The sequence below is a fragment of the Trachinotus anak genome, unplaced genomic scaffold, assembly GCF_046630095.1.
Source record: "Trachinotus anak isolate AG129_WGS33_773 ecotype Australia unplaced genomic scaffold, CSIRO_AGI_Tana_v1 ptg000016l, whole genome shotgun sequence".
In the NCBI taxonomy this organism is placed as follows: Eukaryota; Metazoa; Chordata; class Actinopteri; order Carangiformes; family Carangidae; genus Trachinotus; species Trachinotus anak.
In genome coordinates, this window is record NW_027273867.1 from 16,825,182 (window position 1) to 16,849,774 (window position 24,593).

Genomic DNA, 24,593 nt, shown 5'->3' on the forward strand with positions numbered 1-24,593 from the left:
TAAACGAGGCTCAGCATTCAACATTTCTCTCTTTGACAACATTCACAGGCTTTTGACGGACGGGAACTCGCCGCTTGCAGGTCTGTGGTGATTACAGGCATGAAAACCAAATGGCCTAGCGGGCTGTCTTATGGAAAGCAGGCAGGGCACAGTGGGGCTACAGTGACATTTTCCCCACATGCAAAATCATGCAAAAGGTAAATACTGAGGCGGAGGGATACAAACACTATTGCAGAACATGGCCGTCACCTCCGTCATGTCCTCTCTCGCAGACCAGCCCACTTCGGCGACACTGCGCTCTGATTGGACGAGGCGTTCGCACGTCAGCTTCTTATTGGATTTCCGACGGGTCAATCACAGGCTAATGTCAATGACGTTGATCGTACACTGGGTACACTGTATCGCCTGGGTGGACAGTATAGTTACTTCTACATTAAATGGAATAAAATGCCGGAGATTCATGTAAATAGAGACGTCGCTTCAGCGTAATTAATTAATGCTTCTTAATTAAGACAGGTCACCTCTGGAGCGGGTGGCGGCAGGCCTATTTTCGATTTTTATCAGCAATATTTCAGGGTAAGTGGAGTGATACATTTCCTTCCTGCGTCTTTTTTCCTCGCACAGGAGCAGACCTGCTGGCTTTATTATTTAAATGTAGCAAAGTAATAAGCAACACCGCACTGATTTATATTATATAGAGGAACAGTGTTATTTAAATACGAAATATTCATAATGTGATTTAAAGTAGTGTGTGCTACAGCTCGCATAGCCGAGTTATATGGAGAGTGTAAGGAAGGTAATGGCTGTCCGTCGGGCTCGTAACTAGAAAATTGTGAAATGGCCTTTTTACAGTAGCTCATCCTTTGCTCTGTACATCAGCCCCATTTATGGTGCCTTAAAGGACTCCCCAGTTTCGGTAAAATGAGGACACACGATCTTCCAACCTGCCAAATTAGACCCTGTAGGGTACCTGTCTGCAGTCAGTGGGCCTACTCAGACTCTATCTGTCATAATGTGTATAGGATAGCTATGAGTCTTGCTCCGACTTTGTTAGAAACAATGCCCTTTTAACCTCATGTGGACTCCACATACCAGATCTAACGTGGTCGGTAGTAAAACTGACATTAGGGAGAAAACAGACTAACTGCACGTTTGAGAGAGAGCTATTGTTCAAAGCCGTCATCCAGCTGCATTTCTGTGCCTCACTCTAACAAGAGCCCGAAGAAAAATGATATTCCTTCTGCACTGGTTTAAGTTAGTGTGTGTGTGTGTGTGTGTGTGTGTGTGTGTGTGTGTGTGTGTGTGTGTGTTGTGACTTAATGAGATTTTAGTGTTGAAGTAGCTTAGATTTTGTGCAAAAGGCACACAAATAGACAATAAGTAATTTGCATGCCCTTAGTTACAGTAACTATTCTTAAACATATACCCTACACATATAACAGCAATCCCAGTCAGACTCAGCCAAATTAGGACACTGATTATGGTTTAGCATGAAGGTGTGTGTATTCAGTGGCTGGCTTTTGCATTGGAAATTAGCAGCCATGTTTTCTGTGCCATCCCAGGGTTGATACCAAAGCCACTGGGCTTAGAAGTAGGCCAGTTTGACAGAGTGATCCACCACTGTGTGCCATCCTACAAACAGATGGATTCATGTCAACATCTGTAGGTAGTGGAGTAGCTCAGTTTTATACCGCCAGCATGGTTGTTATAATGTGTAACGTGTATTGGATTTAGCATAAAATTGTTGTTTTCAATAGTTTAAAGATAAGTCCTCTGCCCATCCTGAAATGACAACTTAGAGAAATGCAGAAGTCCTGTTTTTCTGCTGGCCTCACAACAGAAGGACGTATTGGCCACCTTAAACCTTCCTATCATTAATGAAATGGTTTTATTAAAAGGCCTAAAACAACAGTGTTGAGGCTTGAAGTTCCTGTTGGTAGGACTTTAAATTTGACAAGGCTTCAAGTGGTTGCCAAGATGAATAAAATTATATAGAGAGTTTCTTTAAAGTCCACAGCAACAATTCCTTAAGACAGCAATAAGGTCTTCAGTTGTTAGCATAATTTGCAGCCTGGGAATTTTCATCTTTCATCTATGAGAGTAAACTGAATATCTTTGGATTATGGACTGATTTGCGGATTTAAAAAAAGGAATTTGAAGAGGTCATCTTGGACTCTGGGAAATCATAATGGATGTGTTTGACTACTTCCTGATAATTAATTGACAACATGATCGAGAAAATAATCAGCCTATTAACCGATGGTTGAAATGATAGTTAGAGCTCTACTATTGTGTAATGCTTGTAGCCTTTTCAGGTGTAAGACTCATGCAAAGTCGCAGGATGATTTGAGTGCAACTCAATCTTGTCCATCTTTTGGGAGCAGTGATTGAGCCATTAAGGCCACCCTAAAGCCCTTTCTCATAGCTGTTGATGGGCAAACCCCACTGCAAGTCACATTTGAGGGTCCAGCCATTATTTATCTCAGGGCTTTGGCACATTTCATTGGCTAGTGCATAATCCTCTAAAGGTCAGTGCCACTAATTACACTACTCCAAAACGAACAGATGCCTACCCTGAGCTTGATTGCACTCTCCTTCGTCAGAAGAATATTCAAAGGTTGCATAACCATCACTTGGATAAATCGGATAACATGCGTGGTTTATTTTTTACCAGTGTTACCAAATGCTTGCCCTCTTAAGATAATGAGGCAAACTGGGCCCAGCAAAAAGTCATTCATTTGCCACCATAATACTCTTCTATATACTGTCTTTGGCAGGGTCTTTAGATTGACTTGTAAACTATCTTTTCTGCTTCTGTTGGTCTCCTGTTTGTCACAGAGCAAGCTTGGTTTGGTTGGATGCAGGGCTCAGTTTTAGTCAAGCGGCGACCTCATTATCTTGGCGTCCAATCAGTCCTCCGGCCAGCTCCTAATTGAGCCATCAGCGCCTTAAGGGGGAAGAGGAGGGATGAACGTGTCAATTACAGTAATGAGGGGACAGCCATGCAGAGGGCAGACGGGGAGAGGGAGGCTAGACAGAAACCTTGCAGTGTACCCCCATTCTGGTCAATTCAAGCCTAATCAAAGAAAATATTGTTGCCTGACAGTGGCAAAGTTGGTAGAGTCAGTAAGGAAGAGCGTTTTTTAATCATTTTCCCCTCAGGCAATGTGATATTTCAACATGTCTTGTTGTGATAATTGTTTAGGGTTGGTTCCTAACAGTTACAGCTAATGAATGATCTATGATGATGCCAAGCACTGCTGTGAATACAGATTTAATGTAGGAAAAGCTCCACAGCACAGACTACACTATGGCGTATCGTGTTAGTTTTGCAGCCTATCAAAATGAATTGTTAATGTGTTTATAACATTGTTTGATAATGGCCATCATAACAGGGTTGTAAACGCTTTTTATCATGGTCACCATAACAGATGGCTGTTGCCCACATTTGCAAAGAATTTAAAAAATATAACTTTTTAAAGATGACTTTAATACTATCCAAAACATTTGCTAAGTAGATCCCTCTAAAGCAGTGATTCCCAACTGGACGTATGTGGACGTGTGTAGAGGTACTCGTACCCCAGGGAGAATTTCCAGAGTTACTAGCGGTTACCTGGATTAGATTGTGAAGTAGCTAATATGACAGTTAGTCAATTAATCAATTAGTTGATCAACAGGAGTTAATCAGCAACAATTGTAATGATTTTTAATGGTTTTATATATTTTTTTTTAAGCAAAAATGCTAAATTTTCTCAGATTCCTGCTTCTCAAATGTGAGGATTTCTGCTTTTCTCCGTTTTACATCATTATATAATCAATATCTTTGGGTCTTGGGGTTGGCGTGGGAAACTGATAAACACTTTATTGACATTAAATGGATCATAAGATTAATAGTTTGGTTGAGAAAATAAAAGACAGATGAATTGATAATGAGAATAATTTTTAATTGCAGCCTTAAACAGAAGCTATGATACAACGCTAAAGCAATTTGTAGATTAAATAATTACCCAATCAGAAGAAAATTAGTTACCAACTGAAATTTCATTAACATTTATTCATTTGACAGACACTTTTGTCCAAAGTGGTGCAAAAATGAGGTACCGAGGTTATGATGATTGATTGTTTAAGTCAATTTCCAGCCTCTCTGCTGTGAGGTCTTTATTTGTGTTACAGTAAATTGAATACATTTGAGTGTTGGACTTGTCAAAACAAGACCCCAAAGATAATTTTGTTTACTGATAGATATAACCAGTAATCATTCCTGCCATTTTTAGAAACTGGAACTTGAGAATGTGTTGGATTTTTTTAATTATTTTTCCTTGAAAAATGACTGACTTTTGAGCATTAAGTTATCAAAATATTTGCTGATTGTTTTTCAGCTAATCAAGTGAGCATTTTATCTGTAGCTGTAGCCCCTATTGTCACAATAGCTCTCCAGCAACAATAGGCTGACTTCACTGGATATACCTCAGTTTCCAACCAGCCTGAGGCAGTTGTCACAGATTTAACACCAAATATTGCAAGTGACAGAAAAGTCTGTATGCACTGATTCAAATTTTTCTTTCTCACTATTGTTTGATAGCTTCATTCAACTTGATACAGTAATGATTTGATAATATTGCTATTTCTCAAAATTAAATTTTTTAATTTTAAAATAATTTTTAGACCTCATTGATATATATAAGAGCTGACCGCTGTGACTGAATGAATGTAACCAATAGAAAAAACATTTTTATTTTTACTTATTTTAATTTTTATATTGGCATTGCAAAGACATTGTATTTATCATGGCCGACACCCAGCCGACACTGGTGTCCTGGTACCAATACTGTTTCAAATCAGTGCATCTCTACTGAAAACTAGTTAGCACATTGGTAGAAAAGTCACAGTGGATAGTTAAAAGTAATGGATAAATGGTTGAAAAGTCCAGCTGCTGCCACTCAGAGTGCAAACTTGACCAAACATACCGAATAAAAAAAGACCAACACTATATATTGAATGTCTTATATGAATTCATATGTGCAACCACAGATCCGTGCCAGCCACTTTTGTCTCTGTAGTGAATTACTATTGAACAATTCCAGGAAAGCCGTCCCATGTTTTGAAGAGGTACTTGACCTCCTTCGTAGACATGTAGGTTTACACGGGCAAAAGTGGTTGGGAAGCACTGTTACAAAGCACCTATTAGTACTATTTGAATGTGATCAGTAACCATGTTAAGCTGAAATATTTTTGGATTTGTTACATGCTGCTGTTGATGTAATACATGGTCCTGATAAGTGACATTGAGATTTTTAGAACTGATCCTAATGTGCTGGATTTTATTACAACTTCTGATTAATTCTCAGCCTGGCCACTCACTGAAGTGTTGAAATGTGGTTTAGTGGTTTGTGGAGGCCCCATGTGCACTCCAGTGGCGTTTTCATTTTTTCCGTCTGGCCTAACAACAATCCCACAGGAAATGGACGTGGAGGGTCATGACTGGAGGGAAAACTTAACACAATTGCCACAGGGCTGTTTCTGTGTGTGGGATGGGGCATGGGGTTTTTAGAGAAGTTATTGTATCTAATAGATGTAGTTTGGTTTGTATTAAGAGAGTTGAAAATGTAGAAAAAGTGAAATGATGAGTTTCATTACAGCAGTTTCCGCTACAGCAGTGGGACTGGATTAAATTTTGCCATGGGATCCATTCACAGACACATCTCATTTTTACATCCAGAGGTGTGGTTGCTCCTACAAACCAGTTCATATTCCTCTCCCACACATAAGGACACTAAACATACACATACCAAACAACTGAATCAAGTCACTAATAAGAATGTCAAGCACGGAACTGAATAAAAGGGTTTAATTCCTCCATACAAAATGCAGTTAAATACACTTGAAAATATACTCGCCTGAGACCAGTTAGTAATGGTGGAAACAAACATGTTGGCCTGCAGCTAACAATCATAAGACAGTTGTGAAAAATTACCACCAGAGTCCACGGTGATGTCTTCAGATGTTTTTGTCCAAACACTAAAGATTTTAAATTTACAATAAAAGGAAACAGAGAAAAGCTGCCTATTGCCACACAGGAGATGCTCAAACCAGGGAAATGGTTGATTAAAAAAAAAACTAAAATGATTAATTCATCATCAAAATAGTTAATCATCTGTGATTAGGGAGCGCTTGATTTAAACCACAAGAGCAGCCACAATTTAGTGTGGCTAAAGCATCAGCATTGCACTTGACTTAATTTAATAAAATTAATAAAAAGCTAAAAGCATGATTATTATATGATTACCTGTACAGCCCTGCTGTAAACTTAAGTCATAGTTGTAGATTCAGTTAAATGTGTATGCAGGAATAAACAAAGATTTTCATACCAATAGCCCAGACAGTGTGTAACAAACCAGTTTCCTCAGTTTCAAATGTATCTCCAGCTCATGCAGAGGTGACAGACTTTTCAAGGTTTTCCTATTTATCATTTCTTCATTATTTTCATTTTTTATTCATGGCTCTCAGACCTTCATACAAATGCTGGGGGGGAGTTCACAATATGGCCAATAGTAAGAATAGCAGACAGTGATTTAGGGTACACACAAAGACAGCGAGCCAACCTGCAACACAGCCTACGAAGAAGCATGACGCTATTAAAGTCATTAGTTTGCTCCCTCTGACGCTCTACAACTTGGAGAGAGGTAAACAATGAAAGAACTGTCTTGTGATCATATCCCTCAATTAGCGTCAAGGTATTCAGTCAAACACGTTTTGATATTTATTCATGAATGTCTGTTGAGAACAACTCGAATTCAGGACCAAACTCCGTGCAGGTTTGAGAGCATTGTAGAACAGCCTTGACTTGTACTTTTGCCACCGAATCGATTATGATTTCTGTTAAAGGTCCTTAGCTGCCCACACTGAGTCCTGTTCCCTGACATCCTTTTCACGGAGAGCTCCTCTGATGTTTTTCTTCAAATGAAAAAAAAATTGATTGTTTCAGTGTTGAAGCATTACATTTGTGGCAAACATGCTGACTGTTTTCTTGTAAAAATTCTGATGACTCACGACTTGAAAGCCTTAGTTCCACATAGGGCTGCGATAAATTAGTGTTAGCACTGATGAATCTATCAAGCAACAATTCATATTATAAGATGTTGTGTAACAAATGCTCATCACAAGTTACCCAAAGAGATTTGTCGTATAACTTATTCCGTATGTTATGTAGTTCTAAATCAGCATCTGTTTCATTATGTACTAGGTAACTAGTAAGAAGTATGTAAGGACATAGCTAGAAAGAAGCCAGAAAATCCTTATATTTAAGAAGTGTTTTTATTTTTATTTTTATTGATTTATTGATCTGATCAATGACTTCAGTTGATTGTCAGAATAGTCACTGATAAATAGTTTTGGATAGATTAATCAGCTCATTATTTCAGTTGTAGTTTCAGATTTCTATGTTTAGATGTATATATCCACAACTTTTTTGTAGATCCATAGGAATAACACAAATATCGCAGTGTACTTGAGCAAGATACAGTTCTAACTTCTACTAACGGTGCACTATGAAGGTCAAATCCCATTCTCAAATCTTAACGTGTCAAGATCAAAACAAAAGTTAATGGAGTGCTGTTCCCCTTCATATGTGTGCAGTTTGTTGATGGTGAGGCTTAGAATTAATCAAATCTGTGGCGCCATGCTTGTTCGTAAACTGAGTCTTCAACAAAACTCGCTGCATTTGACCTCCGAAGAGTTTTCATGTCTTGCAATGCTTTGAACAGCCTCGGACACTGGAAGAATTTAACCTGTGATTATGATACAAAGTGTTGGCTGGATAGATAACTTAATTGCCTGTGCCCCCTGCCCTCATAATCAGACAGCATTGTTGTCGTTATTGTTCTGAAATTAAGTTGACTGAACAGCACAGATTACATTGTCTTTATGCCGCCACGCTGGTGACAGATATGTTTTCAGCTCGTCCGTCCCTCCCTCCGTCTGTCCATCCATCCATCTCTTGAAAGCTATACCTCAGGAACACCTTCAGGGGAGTTCTTTAAATTTGACACTAATGCTCACTAGAACTCAACGGTGAAGTGATTAGACTTTGGGCGTCAAAGGTCGAAGATCAAGGTCACCGTGACCTCACGCCAGTCCCTTTCTTGTGAGCATGATATATCAGGAATGCCTGGAGGCAATTTCATTTCATCTAGCACAAACGTCCACTTGGACTCAAGGATGAACTCATTCAATTTTTTAAATTAAAGGTCAAGGTCACTGTGATCTCACAAAACATGTTTTTGGCCATAACTGAAGAATTCGTACACTAGCTATGACAAAATATTTATTATATGAGTCTGAACAGACATGGATGTAAACTGCAACTTCACTGGTTGGCAGAGACATATAACCGTGAGGTTGTAATTGTAGTTTTCTTTTGATTTTCTCACACAATAAGAATGTGATGATCTATTAATTTGTGAATGTGTGATCCCCATCAACAGATGTCGTCAATTAATTTACCTCACACATCTAGTCATGTTTTGATTTTTGTGTCTCTCTCTCTCTTTGTCTTATGCAGGAGAGAAGTGTCGTCCTCCTCACCACAGCAGCTGCAGACACTTTGAAAAACTTTGGTTTGTCACTTTTGTCCCTGTTGAACAAACAATGAACTGAGGACCTCCTCAGCCTCACACATCCCTGCAGCCCACACTCTTCACTCGCTGCTTGTCGGTAAAAGGAGTCGACCACGTTGCCTCAGCACACCTGGGCAGAGAAATGCTTGTGTGTGCGTATCCTCTGATGCATGACTGTGTGAGTGTTTTTGGGCTAAAGTAAGAGATAGTAGTCTGCACTTCATCTCTCATCCTCCGAGAGGCAGTTCTCTGCTTGAGTGACTACGACGTTTGTCTCCACAACTGCAAAGCACCATGGGTAGGAAAAAGATTCAGATCCAACGGATCACCGACGAAAGGAACAAGCAGGTGAGTCAATCAAATCAAATTTTCTCTTTGGTGGCTCAATATTTTGTGGTATTGCATGGTATACCAGCACTGAGTATCAAAAGTTTTAAAGAGAGTTGATTGATTGGACGAATATATCGGTTGACGGCATTTGTGCTTGAGAAACGGGGCTGTGCAGTGGTAGCTAAGGAGGCCCCTGTTCTTGGTGATGGCGTAGAGTGCTCAGCAAGATGGATTTGCAAAGGCTCATGCAAATTGGTAGTGTTACAATTTTTGCCCACACTATATGTTTGCAAAGATGGCAAATTGTGGTCATCCAGTTTATAACCAAAATAATCCTGAATAGGTGATTTTATATTCTTTTTCTAGCTCTTCAATGATTGCATTTACTGAAAATGGAGTGAGAGGAGCAGGGACTCTCGTTCCGGCCCATGTGCTCGCATGTGCAGCACACACCTGCATGAATATATTGGCCTGTTGCTGAACTCACCTCTGCTTTGTCTGCATTTTCTTTGTCTTGGTTTAGTAGTGGGATGTTATCATCAAAATATAGACCTGAAGGAAGTGAAGAAGAAATTTAGCAATTCTTAAAATGTATTATTCTTATTTAACATAATTGAAAATATAATGAGTTTAACCATAAACATTTTGTTTCATTTGACAAAACAATCTCACCATAAGGTCCATTCAGTAGCTTTTGTTCTTGGGTTTTTGGAATTGCAGAGGTTCAGTATTACTTTCTTTTCTTGTCCATTTCTTGTCCATTTCATTTTATTGCTCTTTCTTTCTTTTGTAACACAGGCTGTCCTCAAAAATGTGCCTTTTCCAGTTTCATGTATTGTTTCCCTTCTTATCACAAGTCACTGCATAAGGCTGCCACCCAACTTCACAGTAGGGAGGGTGTTGCCCGGACACTTTGTGTCACTGCTGAAAAGTTCAGTTTCATCACATTTGCCTCGTGGTCTCAGTTCTCCATGTGTTTTTTTCCTTTTTTATCCAAACACACTGTCATGTGTCAGTTTTTTTCACAAATGGCTTTCTTTCAGCACTTCTGCCATACAGCCCAGGTTTGTAAAAGCTGCATTGATTGTGGCTCTGTTCAATAAATCTACAATCACAGCTGTGAGCTGTTTAGCTCTTTCAGAGTGGCTCTTTTTCTCCCCCTGACCAGGACTCTTCTTGTTTGCTTGCTTGCGTCTGATGAGTAGTCCCACAAAAATGTTAATTTGGTATTTTTTTAGTTTTTTTCTTCCTCCCTTGTATCTCCGTTTTTTAAGTTTTAATTCCACCTCCTCACAGCTCTGACCTTAAACACTGCAGACAGATCCACGACCGTTTTGTACTGTAAATACTGTATTTGTTCCAATTTAAATCAGTAAATTGATTACAAGTGAACCGAGTGTCATTATGTGGGCACATAGGGCATTTAGAACAATTTGTTTGCAGCATATTTTAGTTAATTGTGTCACTGACACATTCAATTAGTCAAAACATCTCAGGTTTTGACAATTTCTTTTTTTCATTATTTTATTTATGATTTTTTACAGGGTCCTTATCCTATCATGACAACCAAATATTGCCATGATACAGTCTGGTTAAATGTTAGTTCTATATTGTTTAGAAAGCCAATTAAACATGTCACACCAGAAATTACCTAGTAAAATTTGAACTGGCCCTTGTGATGGCAGAAACTGTGGAAATTCAAGAAAAACTTGACTGGACTGAGAGAAGTCAGTCTTTAGTTACTGTTAAAATAAAAATCTATTTGTCCTCCTCTTCTTACGTTCAGTAGTTTAGCTATATGCCTGAAAGAAATACATCAGAGAATCAAGGGTAAAAATATTGGGAACAATTGGCAAAATTCACAGGAGCTCTTTTGACTGCATGTATGGCTGTACTTGCTGGGAAAACTGCTGAATGATCGTAGAAAAAGATCAGTGCTTGCTTATTGATTAAAAGTCTTGAGTTTGAAGGAAATTGTGTAACTGTAGTGCTAATAACTATGACTCATAAAAGCAATAACAATAAGGTTGCATCATTTATTGATGTTCAGTGTGTTTCAGTGATTGTTGTGACAACACCAAAAAAAACAAATCATTTGCATACTGTTTGTTGGATATGTTATTCAATGTGTCTATCAGTAATGTGAACACAAATATTTTCCTAATTACCAGGCATCAGAATGATTACACGTCATCAGCTCTTTCTTCCCATGAAGTTTCTATTTCATTTTGATTTGCAAATGTAGATGACTTTGTGTGTGGATAACATAAAGCTTATGCAAAGGAAAAATATATAGGATCATCTGCTGTACTATCTTTTTCAATGTGTTAACCCTGAAACCCTGAGAATTTTTGACCTTCAGTGAGTTATCTCTGAAAAAAAAGCACAAATTATTAGCCGTAACACATTATTTAAGTCCAGTCTACTGAACTCACATACTTTTTTCCCCTACCCTCTGATTTCCCTCAGGTGACATTCACAAAGCGAAAGTTTGGCTTGATGAAGAAAGCCTACGAGCTGAGTGTATTGTGTGACTGCGAGATTGCTCTGATCATCTTCAACCATGCGAACAAGCTGTTCCAATATGCCAGCACTGACATGGACAAGGTCTTGCTCAAATACACAGAGTACAACGAGCCTCATGAGAGCCGGACCAATGCAGATATCATTGAGGTGAATTCACTAACTTCTGTTTTTTATTGTTTCAGCAAGCCTGAACCTTAAAACAGAGTTGATGAGCTTGATAATACAGGTTAACTCCATGCAATATGGTAAACATAGAACCATATACTGCACCGGTGTTTCACCAGTGAGATATGGGAAAGCATATAAGTAGTTTCAAGTCACTGGCTGGTAACATTCCCAAGAAGTTTGTGTTTTTTTGTTTTTTTGGTGTGATAAACTTAATAAGAATAAAAGGTTAGACTTTTTGAAATGTACATGTAACAGTTGCATGCAGTCATACTGTGGAAGAACTTGCAAAAAGTATAATCTGTATCCGAACTCTGGTAATCCTACCATACAGTTGTAATCCATACAGTTGTGTGAGCAAAATAAATTTAGTAGTAAAATTAGTAAAATTTTAAAAAGTGCGCAAAAATGTAAAATCATCATGATATCCTAAATAATTAATACAGTCTTAAGGGTCTGAAACTTTGAACACAGCTTTGACAAAAGTGAAGGAGACGCAGAATGATGCAAATTATAATTATTTATTTAAAATATAAAATAGAAGAGTTAATACAAAATGAACTAAGGATACAGTGGGATGTGGTCATCAGGAAATGTGTGCATGAGTTCAATGTGTAGAATGTGAAAGGGGACACACAAACCACCTAGACATTGTCGTGTTTATATTGTGTATATTCTGAAAAATATAAATTCCCGGCAATTTGACTGATGTATTTTATACTACTCTCATTCATCTATTTTCTATTTTACTTTCATAGACTTTGAGAAAGAAAGGCTTCAACGGTTGTGACAGTCCAGAGCCAGATGGTGAAGACTCCATCGACCAAAGTCCCCTAAATGATGACAAGTACCGAAAGACCACAGAGGACCTGGATGTTCTCTTCAAACGCTATGGAGTTAGTCAGCTAACCTGCACTTGACACTTAATGTTCTCATATTTCATACAGAGCATGCAGTAATTACAGTTTTGTTGTGCTTCTCTTGACTTTAGACTTTTTGGTCAAACATTTGTTATTATTCTCTGTTTGGCTTGAGTGTGTCTACAGGAAACAGCTACTGATGTGTAGTTCCTCTAACTGGCTGTTTCACACATTTTTTTTCACTGTGTCCTTTGCAGAAGGCCAGAAACTTTCGATCATCACAAGAGATAACACTTTTTTTTCCCCATTCTGGTCCTATGTGTACAGCTTTTGTATTTACTCTTCACAGCAGCCTCTGTTTAAGCTCTAGTTTTACGACTATATGATGATGATGCTGCCATTTATCTTTCAGTCACATCAAACTGACCCAGGGGAATTAAATTATTGCTGTGCTTTATGTCAAAAAATTTTCTAAACTAAATGTAAAAAAATTAAGCTAAGATACAGATAATACAATCTGGAGAGAGAAAGTTGTGATGGTCCAACAGGTATGGGCTTAAGTGCCCATTTTACGGAGCAACTGATCAATAAAATAGATTCTGAAATTTGTGTCGTTTTATGAAGCCTTATAATGAGCGTTTCAGCTCATTGTTTAGCTGTTCAGTCCATGAATAAACTGTTTTGGTTCATTCTCACAGCTCTCATGATGAGCTGTTTCCAGATAAAAGTCTGCTGTATACCACCTTCTTTGCACCAAATAGCAGACGAACACAGTTGGAGACTAGCTGGTGAACACAGTGAAGCATTTAGTTTGGTGGAGACCAAAAGCAGAGCAAAAAAGGAAGTGATTATTGGACTAGTGCTTGTGAGGCAGCCAGACACATGTCCCCAAATGAATGATAATGTTGCTGTATAACTGCTGGATGTGTCAATAAGCAGCTGTTTTCACAGCTTCTCTTTTTCCATTTTGCAGCAGCCAACAGCTCCGCCCCAGACGTTCTCCATGCCAGTCACAGTCCAGGCGTCCAATCAAAGCACACTGCAATTCAGTAACCCTGGCAACGCACTGGTAACTACCTCCTATGTAACATCATCGTCGCTCACAGATACCCACCTCCTGTCACCACAGCAACCAGCTCTTCAGAGAAATACGGTGTCTCCTGGGTTGCCACAGCGACCAGCCAGTGCAGGTGAGCGAGTGGTATTCTGCTGAGTGTGGCGAGACTGAAGTCGTCTCTAGACTAACAAATATCAGCAGAATAAGTCACCTATAGTAAATCATTGTCGTTAAAGCTTCAAAACATAAATTTCTCCCTTTAGTTGAGTAATTTTTCTACTATTAGACTATCTGCTCTTCCTTAAAATCATGTTCACCTCCTCAAGAATAACTATTAATAATATTATTATAACCATTGCTGTTATTCACTGTTGTTAGATAATCACACACGTACAGTAGAAACTGTATGTACCTATCTCCGTATCATTACTTGTAATGAGCTGCTTAATTCCTCAGGGAGTAGTGCACATTCCTTCACTCTGAACTAATCTACTGTGTGTGACATTTGCTAAACAACTGCTCCTACTTAGACTATTTTTTTTACTTTTGTATTTCCTTTTCATTATTACTTTCTAGTGTTATAAACCAAGTATTGAAACAACAAGAGTCAGTAACTGTAGCTTTCTTTTTCTGGATTGCTCACAATTCAAAGGTAAACATTATGTGCAGTGCAGTGTATAAAAGTAGAAAATGTATGTGTATATATATATATATATACACACGTTATTGAGGATTTACATTGACAATTTGCGGTACAATATTGAAAACTTGTTTAGATTGACCATAAAATATAAGCTTTTCAGAGCTATATGTGCAGTATGTTGTATGCTGCTACAGTTTTCACTACTTCATTGCCTCCTTATTTGTTAGATTTTACCACAAATAATAGAAATATGTATACTATATTTCAGAAAATATGAAAGCCCCTAGGGTCTTTTTGATTCTGAAGTAGTTGTGGACGCTGCACAGTAATAATCCTTTCTATTCATTTAATCTTTTATGAAAAGGTGCTCTTCTTGGAGGCGACCTGAATAATTCAAATGGAGGATGCCCAAGTCCAGTGTGTGAGTACCATTATATTTGTTCAAAACCTGTTCTTTTTCCTTTAGTTATTTCTTCTTTTTCATCACCAATGGTTCTTCTGGTATCACGTCTGTATTCATACTAAATTTTTTCAAGGTTCCTCCTCTCCTCCTCTGCACCATCTGTGATTGTGCCCTGGAGGGATCAGGGGATGCCACCAGTAACATCAACAGACATGTTTGGGATTCCCAGCACATCCCTTTGGACATGTAGTCAGCTTTATGGATCATTATTTAGAGTTATGCCACATGTCAGTTTCTTTTCTCAAATGGAATTCCTGTTGGTTCTTTCTTTTTAAATGCTTGCTTTGAAAACAGTTTCTCTGTAGTTAATTTTCATCATTCAGGGTAAAAATTAAACACCCTTTGGCTCCAAAAGTTGCAGAAATGTAGATATTTCAAAGAAGAGATTGCATAAGATTTTAGAAGAAGTATTAATATCTGTCTCTAACCAAAAAGGTTTGAACATCATCTATTTAGGTCTTTAGAATTTTACTGTGCATGACATGATGTTGGCTTTTCAGAGACTTTTATTCTGTCGACACTGACATGCCTTTTAAATTAGAGACTCTCAGAATAGAAAAGAAACCTTTTAGAGGATTATTTTAACACAACTTTGAGTGCGCACACAGCGTCCGTACCCCGCTGTCTGCATTCACCTGTTTGATTTTCCGATTGATTTCTGTCCATTCGCACCTCTGTCTCCCCGCAGCTAATGGATACACCAGTGCCAGGGCCTCCCCAGGCCTCCTCACTGTTTCCAACGGCAACAGTCTGGGGAAAGTAGTTCCGGCCAAGTCTCCACCCCCACCTCCTAGCCCCCAGATGGTCAACAGCCGCAAGCCAGACCTCCGAGTCATCACCTCACAGGGTGGAAAGAGCCTCATGCAGATGGTGAGCTTAACCAAGCCGAACTTGTTCTGTCTGGGTCCTTTTAGTTGACATTTTGATCCTTGAAAGAGTGACACTTTATAGGGCATAACTGTTCTCACCTCGAAGAAAAATCTGAGGCAGGTGAGACAACAAAGCAAAGACATACCTGAACCTGAAACCTAGAATTTGATCAGGGACACTGGTTCACTGGCAAATGAGTGAGATGGAAAATAAACACAAAGACTTATGTTGATGTATCAAATGAAATTCAATTGTGTTAGAGGCTGTTGGCCACCATTTTTGTGTTTAGTGGAGCTGTGAGCAGAGATTTGTGCTTAACACTTGAGATCCAACATCTCATTGTTTACTCTGGCAAAGTTCTTGGATGAATCAGCCAACTCCCACTGATGTACTGGTGAGATTTCTCATAACTGAACATTTTCATACCTCCTTGAAATAAAGACACACCCATTTTTACTTATAGCCAGTGTGTATACTAACCACCAACAGTTGAAAGTCATGAATACATTATTTCAGTCTAGATTGAAAGTTCATTCCTGATCTTGGCTGCAGAAGTTGTCAAAACAGTGTCACTGGAGCTTTTGAGGATTTCACACAATCTTCCTTTGCAGATGGGTTTGTCATCTTGTTATGGAACTGTACATCTTCAAATTTACATTTTTTTCTGAGCACTTAAGTACTGCTTTAATCAATATTTTTAGATTTAGTTTTAGAGAGATAGATTTAGCACTAAGTACTTACTTCAAGGTCTCCTACTTCACTGGAGGTTTAGTGTTGCCCTCACTTCTAAGTCACTTTGGTTGAAAGCATCTGCCAAATGAGTAAATGTAATATAAATGAACATTTTTATTCTTACAATGGATCAAATGACTACATGAGAATGTGAAAGTTGTGGCTCAGGGTATTATTATTTAGCAGTTAAAGAGCCAGATATTGCCTCAGTTGTTAGTAGAGATCAAAAAAGATTTAGATCATTCACCAGGTCACCAGAAACATAACTCTAAATGAATGGTATTGTGGTTCCATGTCTGTTTGATGTATAAATAGGCACTGTTGTGTTTACAGCTTATTGTTGTTCCCCAAAGTGGCTGAAAAATCAGTTATGTTCCCAGTTTATGGACTTCTCCTCCATGTTTGCTTTAAAATTAAGTTCTGAGGAAGATGTTGTGATTTGATCAAAAGCTCCAGAACAGCTACCAAGAGACTGTTGTGTCAACTACTCATTTTGGGTTGATCCATGATGACTGTAAGCAGGCGGAGCGGTCCACCACGTTCAACAATTAGCCTACACAGAATTATTTCATTGTAATTTTGCTAAACAAACCAGTAACATCAATGGAACTCTGTCAAATACAGTAAGTAGTTTTATTATTGTTTTCCTCTTTTTAATGACTCTATTCACTTTAAGTTACAAACCTGAATCAGAGTTGTAACCCTCTCTGTTACCACCCTTTGCAGACAGAGGATGAGCTGGAATTGGTAAACGAGGTGATTTTCCCCACGTCAGTCACTCGCATGAGTCGATGGCTATCGACTGTCCGCACATTATTAGCATGGTTACAATACTGTACAAGAGTTTGTCATTGTTCCAGTCTTGCTCCACTGACATTTCTTGGGATGGTCTTTAGTTTGTGGTTCCCGCCTGACTGCATGTCGTTCAGGGCTCATGGTTGTTTTGTTTGAGCATTTTTATAATGTTAGGATCATGATCTTCTCAGTGAAAATCTAGAAAAGTCTGTGTGATATAGACCTTATCAGTAATCAGCAGAATTATCCCTGAGTGATCCTGTCAGTTTTCAACAAGGCTTATTTACGTCATCATATGATACCACTTAAAGCATGGGTGTCTTTTCACTTGGCATTGTGGTGGGAAGCGCTACAGAGCATGTTCCCTGTTCACTGACGCTCACACCGACTCTCATTCTCACCTTCCACCAAAATTGTCAATTAGAGCTGTTTTAAAAAACTAACTGGCATTACATTAAAGGCATTTCACTCTATGTTGTTCCCCAGTTACATCTTTGTATGAAGCTTCGAAGCTGTCACAAAAAAAGTGTTAAATATTTCAGCACTGTGTACCTCAGAATCTTTGGTTGTATTTTATTTTGAAATAATAAGTGCTTAAACAAAGTTGATTAATCAGTTAACATATGATTATTAGTCACAACTATTCTGATAATCCATTAATGATTTCAGTCAATTTTCTGGTTTCACTTTCTCAGATGTGATGATTTGATGGTTTTCTCTGTCATGAGAGTGAACAGACTGTCTTTGGGGTTTGGACTGTTGGTCAGATAAATAAGCAATTCAAATAAATCATCATAAATTCTGGAGAATTAGAATTAGAATGTAAATGAACTATTTCCTGATATTTTATAGATAAAATGATTGAAAATGAAAATAATAATATTGTAAAATAACATTCATAATACAGAAAAATTATACTATTAAAAATTATACTGAAATTAAATACAAATTTAAGTACAACTTAATGATTGTTGTCCTGCAAAATCTCATTTTAATTTAAGCTGAATTTACTCAGAGAGAGGGATGATGGCCGCTGCTTTCTGCTGCTGGTGCCAATTGTCATTTCCTTCTTATACAATTCTGCTCAAAGTTGACAGGCAAGAATCTCATTTTCCACAGGATAGTGATTCATTTTCATCACCCTCACCCCACTGCCCGTCCTCACTTCTTCACAAAGGCAGTTAATTGAATCTGGCCTTTTTCTCCGGTCTATCTCCTCTCTCTCTCTCTCTCTGTAAATTCAGCGTTACAGTCATAACTCTGGCTGAATGTTTCCTCTCAGGATAATCAGTCTCACAATATAGAAGAGTAATTCCAGACCAGAATTATTGCATCTTTGGCCTTTTTATATGCAGGTTTTTTTGTTTTTTCTTCTCTTACAAAGAAACTCAGTTTGCTTTTATCTGTGATATAATTCAGCTGAACCAGACTCTGGAGTGTTTGTGCTTCTTCAGAGATTTGTGTCTTTCAGCACAGGTACATAATAAGAAAACCTCATGGTAGCAGTTTCACAGGTCTAGCAGCATGTCTGCTGCACCTGTGTCAGAGAAACACTGAATCTTTTGTCATCTAAATGTCTGACATAATGTACAAACACTGAGCAGGCAGCGGGTTTGAAGCCCATTAGCCTTCTTTTAGAGTGAATGATGGAAACATAAAAAGTATACCTTACCATTGTGGAGTGCACCCAGGCAGCATACTGTAAGGCCTTTAGTGACATCCACTGGAGAAAGATGAGATTAACTCCTCAATCTCAGGAAAGTAGAGTATAAAATAGACAATATGTAAGTCCAGTATAGTAGATAGTATTACAATTTAAATGATTAGTTGATTAATTGATTAGTCAGTCAACAGAAAACAAATCTGCAACAACTTTAATAACCAATAAATTGTTAGAGTAATTTTTTAAATGAGGGAAAATGCCAGAAAAAAAAACTCGGCTGGTTGCAGCTTCTAAGATGTGTTTTTCCGACATTTTGTAGACCAATTGATTAATCAAGAAAGCAATAGGCAGATTACTTGAAATTTAGGGGTGCCAATAATTTTCACCAGGACTGAATGGAAGAAGACAAATTCAAAATAAAATAAAAATCTACAGTTAGATGATAGTAATAGTACAACAGTTGATAGGTACTGGTGGCTCTGTTAATGTGAAATTTGAGCACAATGTAAAACATAAGCTTAGCTTTAAAGACTACAAATAAAGAAAAAAAAATGCAAGTATAACTGAGGGTTAAATACACTGCCTTTAATGTAATACATCGACAGCATTTATGTCTCACTCAAATCAAGGAAACCGTTTTTGATGCATGTCATCAAGAACCTTCTGACAGTAAATCCATTCAACTCTGAGATTTACTTGACGCAGTAAGTCATTATGAATCCAACCATAAGCACATTGTCATTCCCAGCATGTCGGAATTTACTCTATTGAAATAATTTTAAGCTTTAGCTCAAGGTAACATGTGAAAGTTGTTTCTTTGTCTCAGCTGGGTCTAACATGTTGTCATCCTCTGGCAGAACGCCCAGCGACTCGCAGCTGGAGCCCAGGTGGCACAAACCCTCACAACACCAGTGGTTTCTGTGGCCACACCGAGCCTCCTGGCACAGGGACTGCCCTTCTCTGCCATGCCCACAGCATACAACACAGGTGAACTACACATTCTGTATGAGCTCAGGGAGGGAAAACATGCTTTAATAGTGAAGACAGAAAATCAAGAGTCAGTTCTATTGAAATTATTTCCTGGGTAATAAACCAGGGGAAATAAGAGTTTTGTCGTGGTGACTCTTCTATTCCCCCCCGGCGCCTTTAGAGTACCAGCTGACCAGCGCAGACATCACTGCTTTACACGCTCTGGCATCACCTGGTGGCTTGTTGCCAACCAGTGTGTCCACATGGACACAGCAGCAGGCTGTTTCCCAGCAACCGCAACAACAGCAACAACAACAGCAGCAGCAACAACAGCAAACACAGCAACAGCAGCAGCAGCAAATTAATCTTGCATCACTCAGCAACTTGGTGTAAGTACTTCCTTTGTTTTCTCATCTGCGCTGCGTCTTTCTTCAGCATCTTCAGTATCTGCCATCACTCACATCCAGTGCCAAGGATGATGGTGGTGGCATGATGCTGATATTTCTGGTAGGAGTGTGATAGCTCTCAGTCTACTGATGACCTTAATGCTGAAATACGTTACTACTGACTCAGCTTGCATGATATCCATACCATGACCTTATATGCAAGCAATTCACATTCCTTTTTTAGTGAATTGGTCTCACCAGCATCTCACCATCTCAGCGTCTTCATAACATCAATCTGAACACAATTCAGTTTTTCTGGAATAGACGGGATGATGTGCAGTTTTTTAAAGGAGGGGGAGAGATTATTGTCTCAAAGAAAAAGCTGAGTAATAAATACTACAAACAAATATATGAGTAATGTTTCATAGAACAAACTAGTCCCAACTCTAATATAATGCACATCTCAGGCATATACCCTATTTCAATATATTCAGCAAACTCCATAAAGGTTTAGACAGCCTATAGACAATGAAAACCTTTGACATGACAGTGATTAGTAGCTTGAAAATAACAGATGTACATTTAAAGCACTTCACAGGTTTTTCTTTGCAGATTCAGTACATATTTTTTTCAGTCAGTGCTGAACCAGTAGCTGCAGCCTGTAAGTATAAGTAATAAACGGTTTGAGTTATCGATCAAGCTTAAAGTACAGTCTTTCTGACATTATGTCATGTCATAGCAAAGGAAGTGAAGTGTGGAGACAAAACATGAACATTATGTTTGAGAGTTCAGAAATTTTGGGATAATACTGTCACAACCTTTATATTGGTTTGACACATGTACAGTCAAATATATTCTGTTGTTGCATGACCTTGCAAGTTCAGGACTTCACAAACATCCTTGTTATTTTATCTCCAAGTCAAAGTGAAATTCTTACTTTTCTGTGAAGAAGTGAGAAACTCTGGATGGATACAATAACTCCATTTGAGTTCAGTGCAGTTTTAATTGCTGGGTAACTTTCTAGAAACAAGATTCAAAGGCAGTGTCAGGTAAATGGCACTTTATTCACGGAAGGGTTTAATTAAAGTTTGGTTTTAAGGACTAAGTGCAGTGTTAGAGAACGTGTTAAGAATATTGTTGAAGCAGTGCCGGATCAGCGTGACAGGCTGGTTTCAGGTTGGGTTTTTGGTGGCATGAACACCAGATCCTTGAAGTGTGTTTTCTCCTCTTGTCCACAGCATGTGGGGCGTGGACAAACAGAGCAGCGAGCTGTCTAGCCAGGTGTCCAGTCTGGCTGCCAATCTGAGGTGAACAGCCACTACTAGTGTGTGCGTGTGTGAAATGTCATGACCTTGTCTGTAGTGGGGGTTTGTAGTCCATTTTGTTTTTGAAAGGCTTCTGTCTAAAACCAAACTACATCCAGTGTATGTTGCCACAAATGTAGCTATGCATTTGTTTTATAACTTAACAAACAACTGGTCTTAAAAATAAACTTTCTGAACCTTGTAAGTTTTAAAAACATGAAGGTTCTCATTAATTTTCTGAACAAAAGACCAGGAAAATTGAACTTTTTAGTTAAGATAGAACGTAACAGACAATGCTCAAACTAGATGAAACAAACGCATTCATAAAACAAAACAGACAAAATTTTTTAACATCATGTATATTTACTTTGAGCTTTTAAAATACTGCTGTGTATGTTTTTGCATATGTGTTAAAGTTTCAGATCAGAATCAAAATGCAGTCTTTGTAAATGTGGTAACTTCATAGTTATTAAATTAGGCTTTTTACAAATTAGCTTTTTACTGTAGCTGTTTCATTATTTAACTTAAAAATTGAGGACAAACTGTAATTGTAGTTTTAATGTAACTTTGATGACAGTAATCCGAGCAGTCGTGAAGTAGTTTACTGCGTCTGTACAAATTTCATGGTGACGAAACCTTAAAATATGAAGAAAACTGTGAACGCTATTGCGCTCTTATTATCAGTGACGTAACTTTGCTGTATAAAAGCTGTATATTCATCAATCAGTACAACATAAAGTACTATTATTTTATTTTTATGTAGCTGGCAGCAGAAGTAATAAAAAGCAGCACATTAATGCAGTAGAGATATTTAATGTTTTCTTCTGCAGTCAAACCATTCAATTATAACATTATCATACTGCAGCAATAGTTACTTGTATCCTGATTTTTAAGAATATTGCCATTTTTAATCTATGTGTGTTTAGACAAATAATTTTAAATCCCCTGCTTGTCAATTTCCTACTTTTTTTCCTTCCTATTTTATGCTGCAGCCCTGTAACATGCACAAACATAGTGGCCTCTGAGGACCAAACACATGAAAGAGAAAATCATGAAATGCTGCATATGCTAAAATGCAAAAGGAAAGCAAAAGCACAAACATTAATGCACTTCTAAATTAGAAAAAGTGCAAGTATCAAAAGACAAACCACATGATTTCTATGCTCATCTTGTATTTTTACTCTTGGTCTTAGTACCTTTCTTCTTTGTGCCTCAGTATTTTTGCTGCCACTTCCCTCTCCCATGTTCCTTCAGTTGCTTCACATTTCTGTTGTTGGTATTTTAATATTTGCAGCCTTTGGAGCACATGATAGGAATAATGCTTCATTTAAACAGGATACTGCCTTACGGAGATGAAAAAGCCTGACCTAGTTAACATTCTTGCATTGACTCTTGTGTGCATTTTTGTCCTTAAGGGCCAACACACACACTAGTTAGTAAGGCAAAATGATTAAGAATCTCACTGTCCTGATTGACATGTTTATTCTTGTGTAAATGCTTCATGCTCTGTGTTTGTAGATCAGAAAACAAGATTTCCACATCTGGATTTTTACTTGAACAGGAATAAAAATTCAGCAGATTAGGCTCTTTGTGTTTCTGATGCTAAAACATTATTAACATTATTGCTGTTGTTGAAGAAATAATGGCAATAATGTTTCACACTTTTCTCCACACATGCCTTCTAATCCACCTCTTCCCTTTTGATTTGGGCTCCAACATTTTTTCTCCCCACAGTGTTGGCTCTCCGTCCAACCTGCTCTTGGGTAGAGATGAGTGGTTGGGCCGGTACTGTATCACACTTCCTTTTTCCTGTGTGTCTGTGCGCTTTTGGCTGGCTTCCCCTAAGCATGTCTGGTGCTGTCTGCAGTCAAACAGGAAAGAGACGTAGTTCCGGTTTCCGCCATGTTCTCTAACCCGAGATTATTTTCTGTTTATCATTTGTAGTTTCTTCACATCATGGCTGACTCACTGCGAACCACCTTGTCACACAAATCATTTCATGCTTCCTGGGCTGTTCTGTTGATCTTTTGGGAGCAGTGGGGTGTTACTTCTGCTTTGAAAAGGCTCAGAACTTATTGGACTGTTGAATAATCGAGTGTGGCTTTTCCCTGTTGGTGCTGTGCCTTGTAATGTGGGTTTTTGTCTTGATGCGAGGTGCCTTCCAGCTTCTTATACGCCTTTGTCAAGTGGTTAATCATTTGTGTGTGTTTTTTTTTTTTTTGCCTTTCCTCTTTGTTCTGTCCCTTATCTTCCATTGTCTTCCTCTCTCTGTCCTCCGTGACCTTGTTCTCAGGCCGGTGACCCATATACCTCAAGGTGCCATGCTGACCGTCAACACAAACTCCAGCGTGAGCATCAAGTCAGAGCCCGTCTCGCCTGGCCGGGACCGCAGTACCCCTTGCCCTCCTCCTTCCTCCACCACACCGTCCTCGACCTCAGGAGGAGCTATCCTGACCGCTCCGCCGCAGTACCCTGGCTCCCTGCTGTGCCTGGAGCCCCCGACCGGCCGCTCGCCCGCAGACAGCGTAAGCAGCAACGCCAGCTCCTTCGAAGGCAGTGATCGCGATGACACCGGGGCAGCTGGTGGCAGCACTGGAAGCGGAGGTGCAGGTGGAGGCGGCGGTGGTGGCGGGGGCAGCAGCACGGCTGGCACTACAGGTCCCGCCAGCCGGACCGTGCCGCCTGACTTCAGCCCCTCGGCCGAGCTCCTCAGGGCGTCGAACGAACCAGAGCAGGAGGGAGGAAACATTAAGCGCATGAGATTGGACACCTGGGTCACATAGAGGCACCAGCACCACCTCTCTGCACCCTCTGTGAAGTTACGGTGACACTTAAAACACCCACAACACACACCCCCACTCATCCTTAAACCCCCCCCCCCCACTGCCCAACCCCACTGCCATGTGACACTATCATCACACATCTGCCTCTTTCCAAAATTATACAACTCAGCTGCGTCACCCAGATTCATGAGGCTTTGCCAAAAAAACCCATAAAAAATAAAAATAAAAATCCTTTGAGGATCACGCTCTGAGTGAGGGGAGGATGGATTAGTGCTCAGCTGGATATTTAGGCCCCTTCAATAGAGGGACAGTAGATTTTTAAAGCCTTCTTGCTTGAATGGACTCCCGTATAGTAATTTCTTTTGGTAGAAATAAGGTGTTCAACCTTTTTTGCAATCTGTCGAAACCATAAAAACTCTTTCACATGGTTTC

The 24,593-nt window shown here is 39.0% G+C and overlaps 1 protein-coding gene across 6 annotated transcripts; it reads left to right on the top strand.

Moving 5' to 3' along the window:
- Window positions 1-225: 225 nt before the first annotated feature.
- Window positions 226-24,390, top strand: LOC139634571 (myocyte-specific enhancer factor 2D homolog). Of its 6 annotated transcripts, XM_071501106.1 has the most exons (13): window positions 370-576; window positions 8,561-8,963; window positions 11,415-11,618; window positions 12,395-12,532; window positions 13,470-13,686; window positions 14,561-14,617; window positions 15,348-15,529; window positions 16,988-17,017; window positions 19,577-19,706; window positions 19,870-20,077; window positions 21,313-21,381; window positions 23,113-23,163; window positions 23,672-24,390. In XM_071501106.1, the coding sequence occupies exons 2-13, from the start codon at window positions 8,910-8,912 to the stop codon at window positions 24,159-24,161; spliced, it is 1,830 nt and encodes a 609-aa protein (XP_071357207.1). In that variant the 5' UTR covers window positions 370-576; window positions 8,561-8,909; the 3' UTR covers window positions 24,162-24,390. The 6 variants fall into 6 exon arrangements, with proteins under 6 accessions (XP_071357209.1, XP_071357207.1, XP_071357210.1 ...); XM_071501108.1 differs by lacking the exon at window positions 16,988-17,017 and having other exon boundaries at window positions 226-576; XM_071501109.1 differs by lacking the exon at window positions 23,113-23,163.
- The last annotated feature ends 203 nt before the right edge of the window (window positions 24,391-24,593 follow it).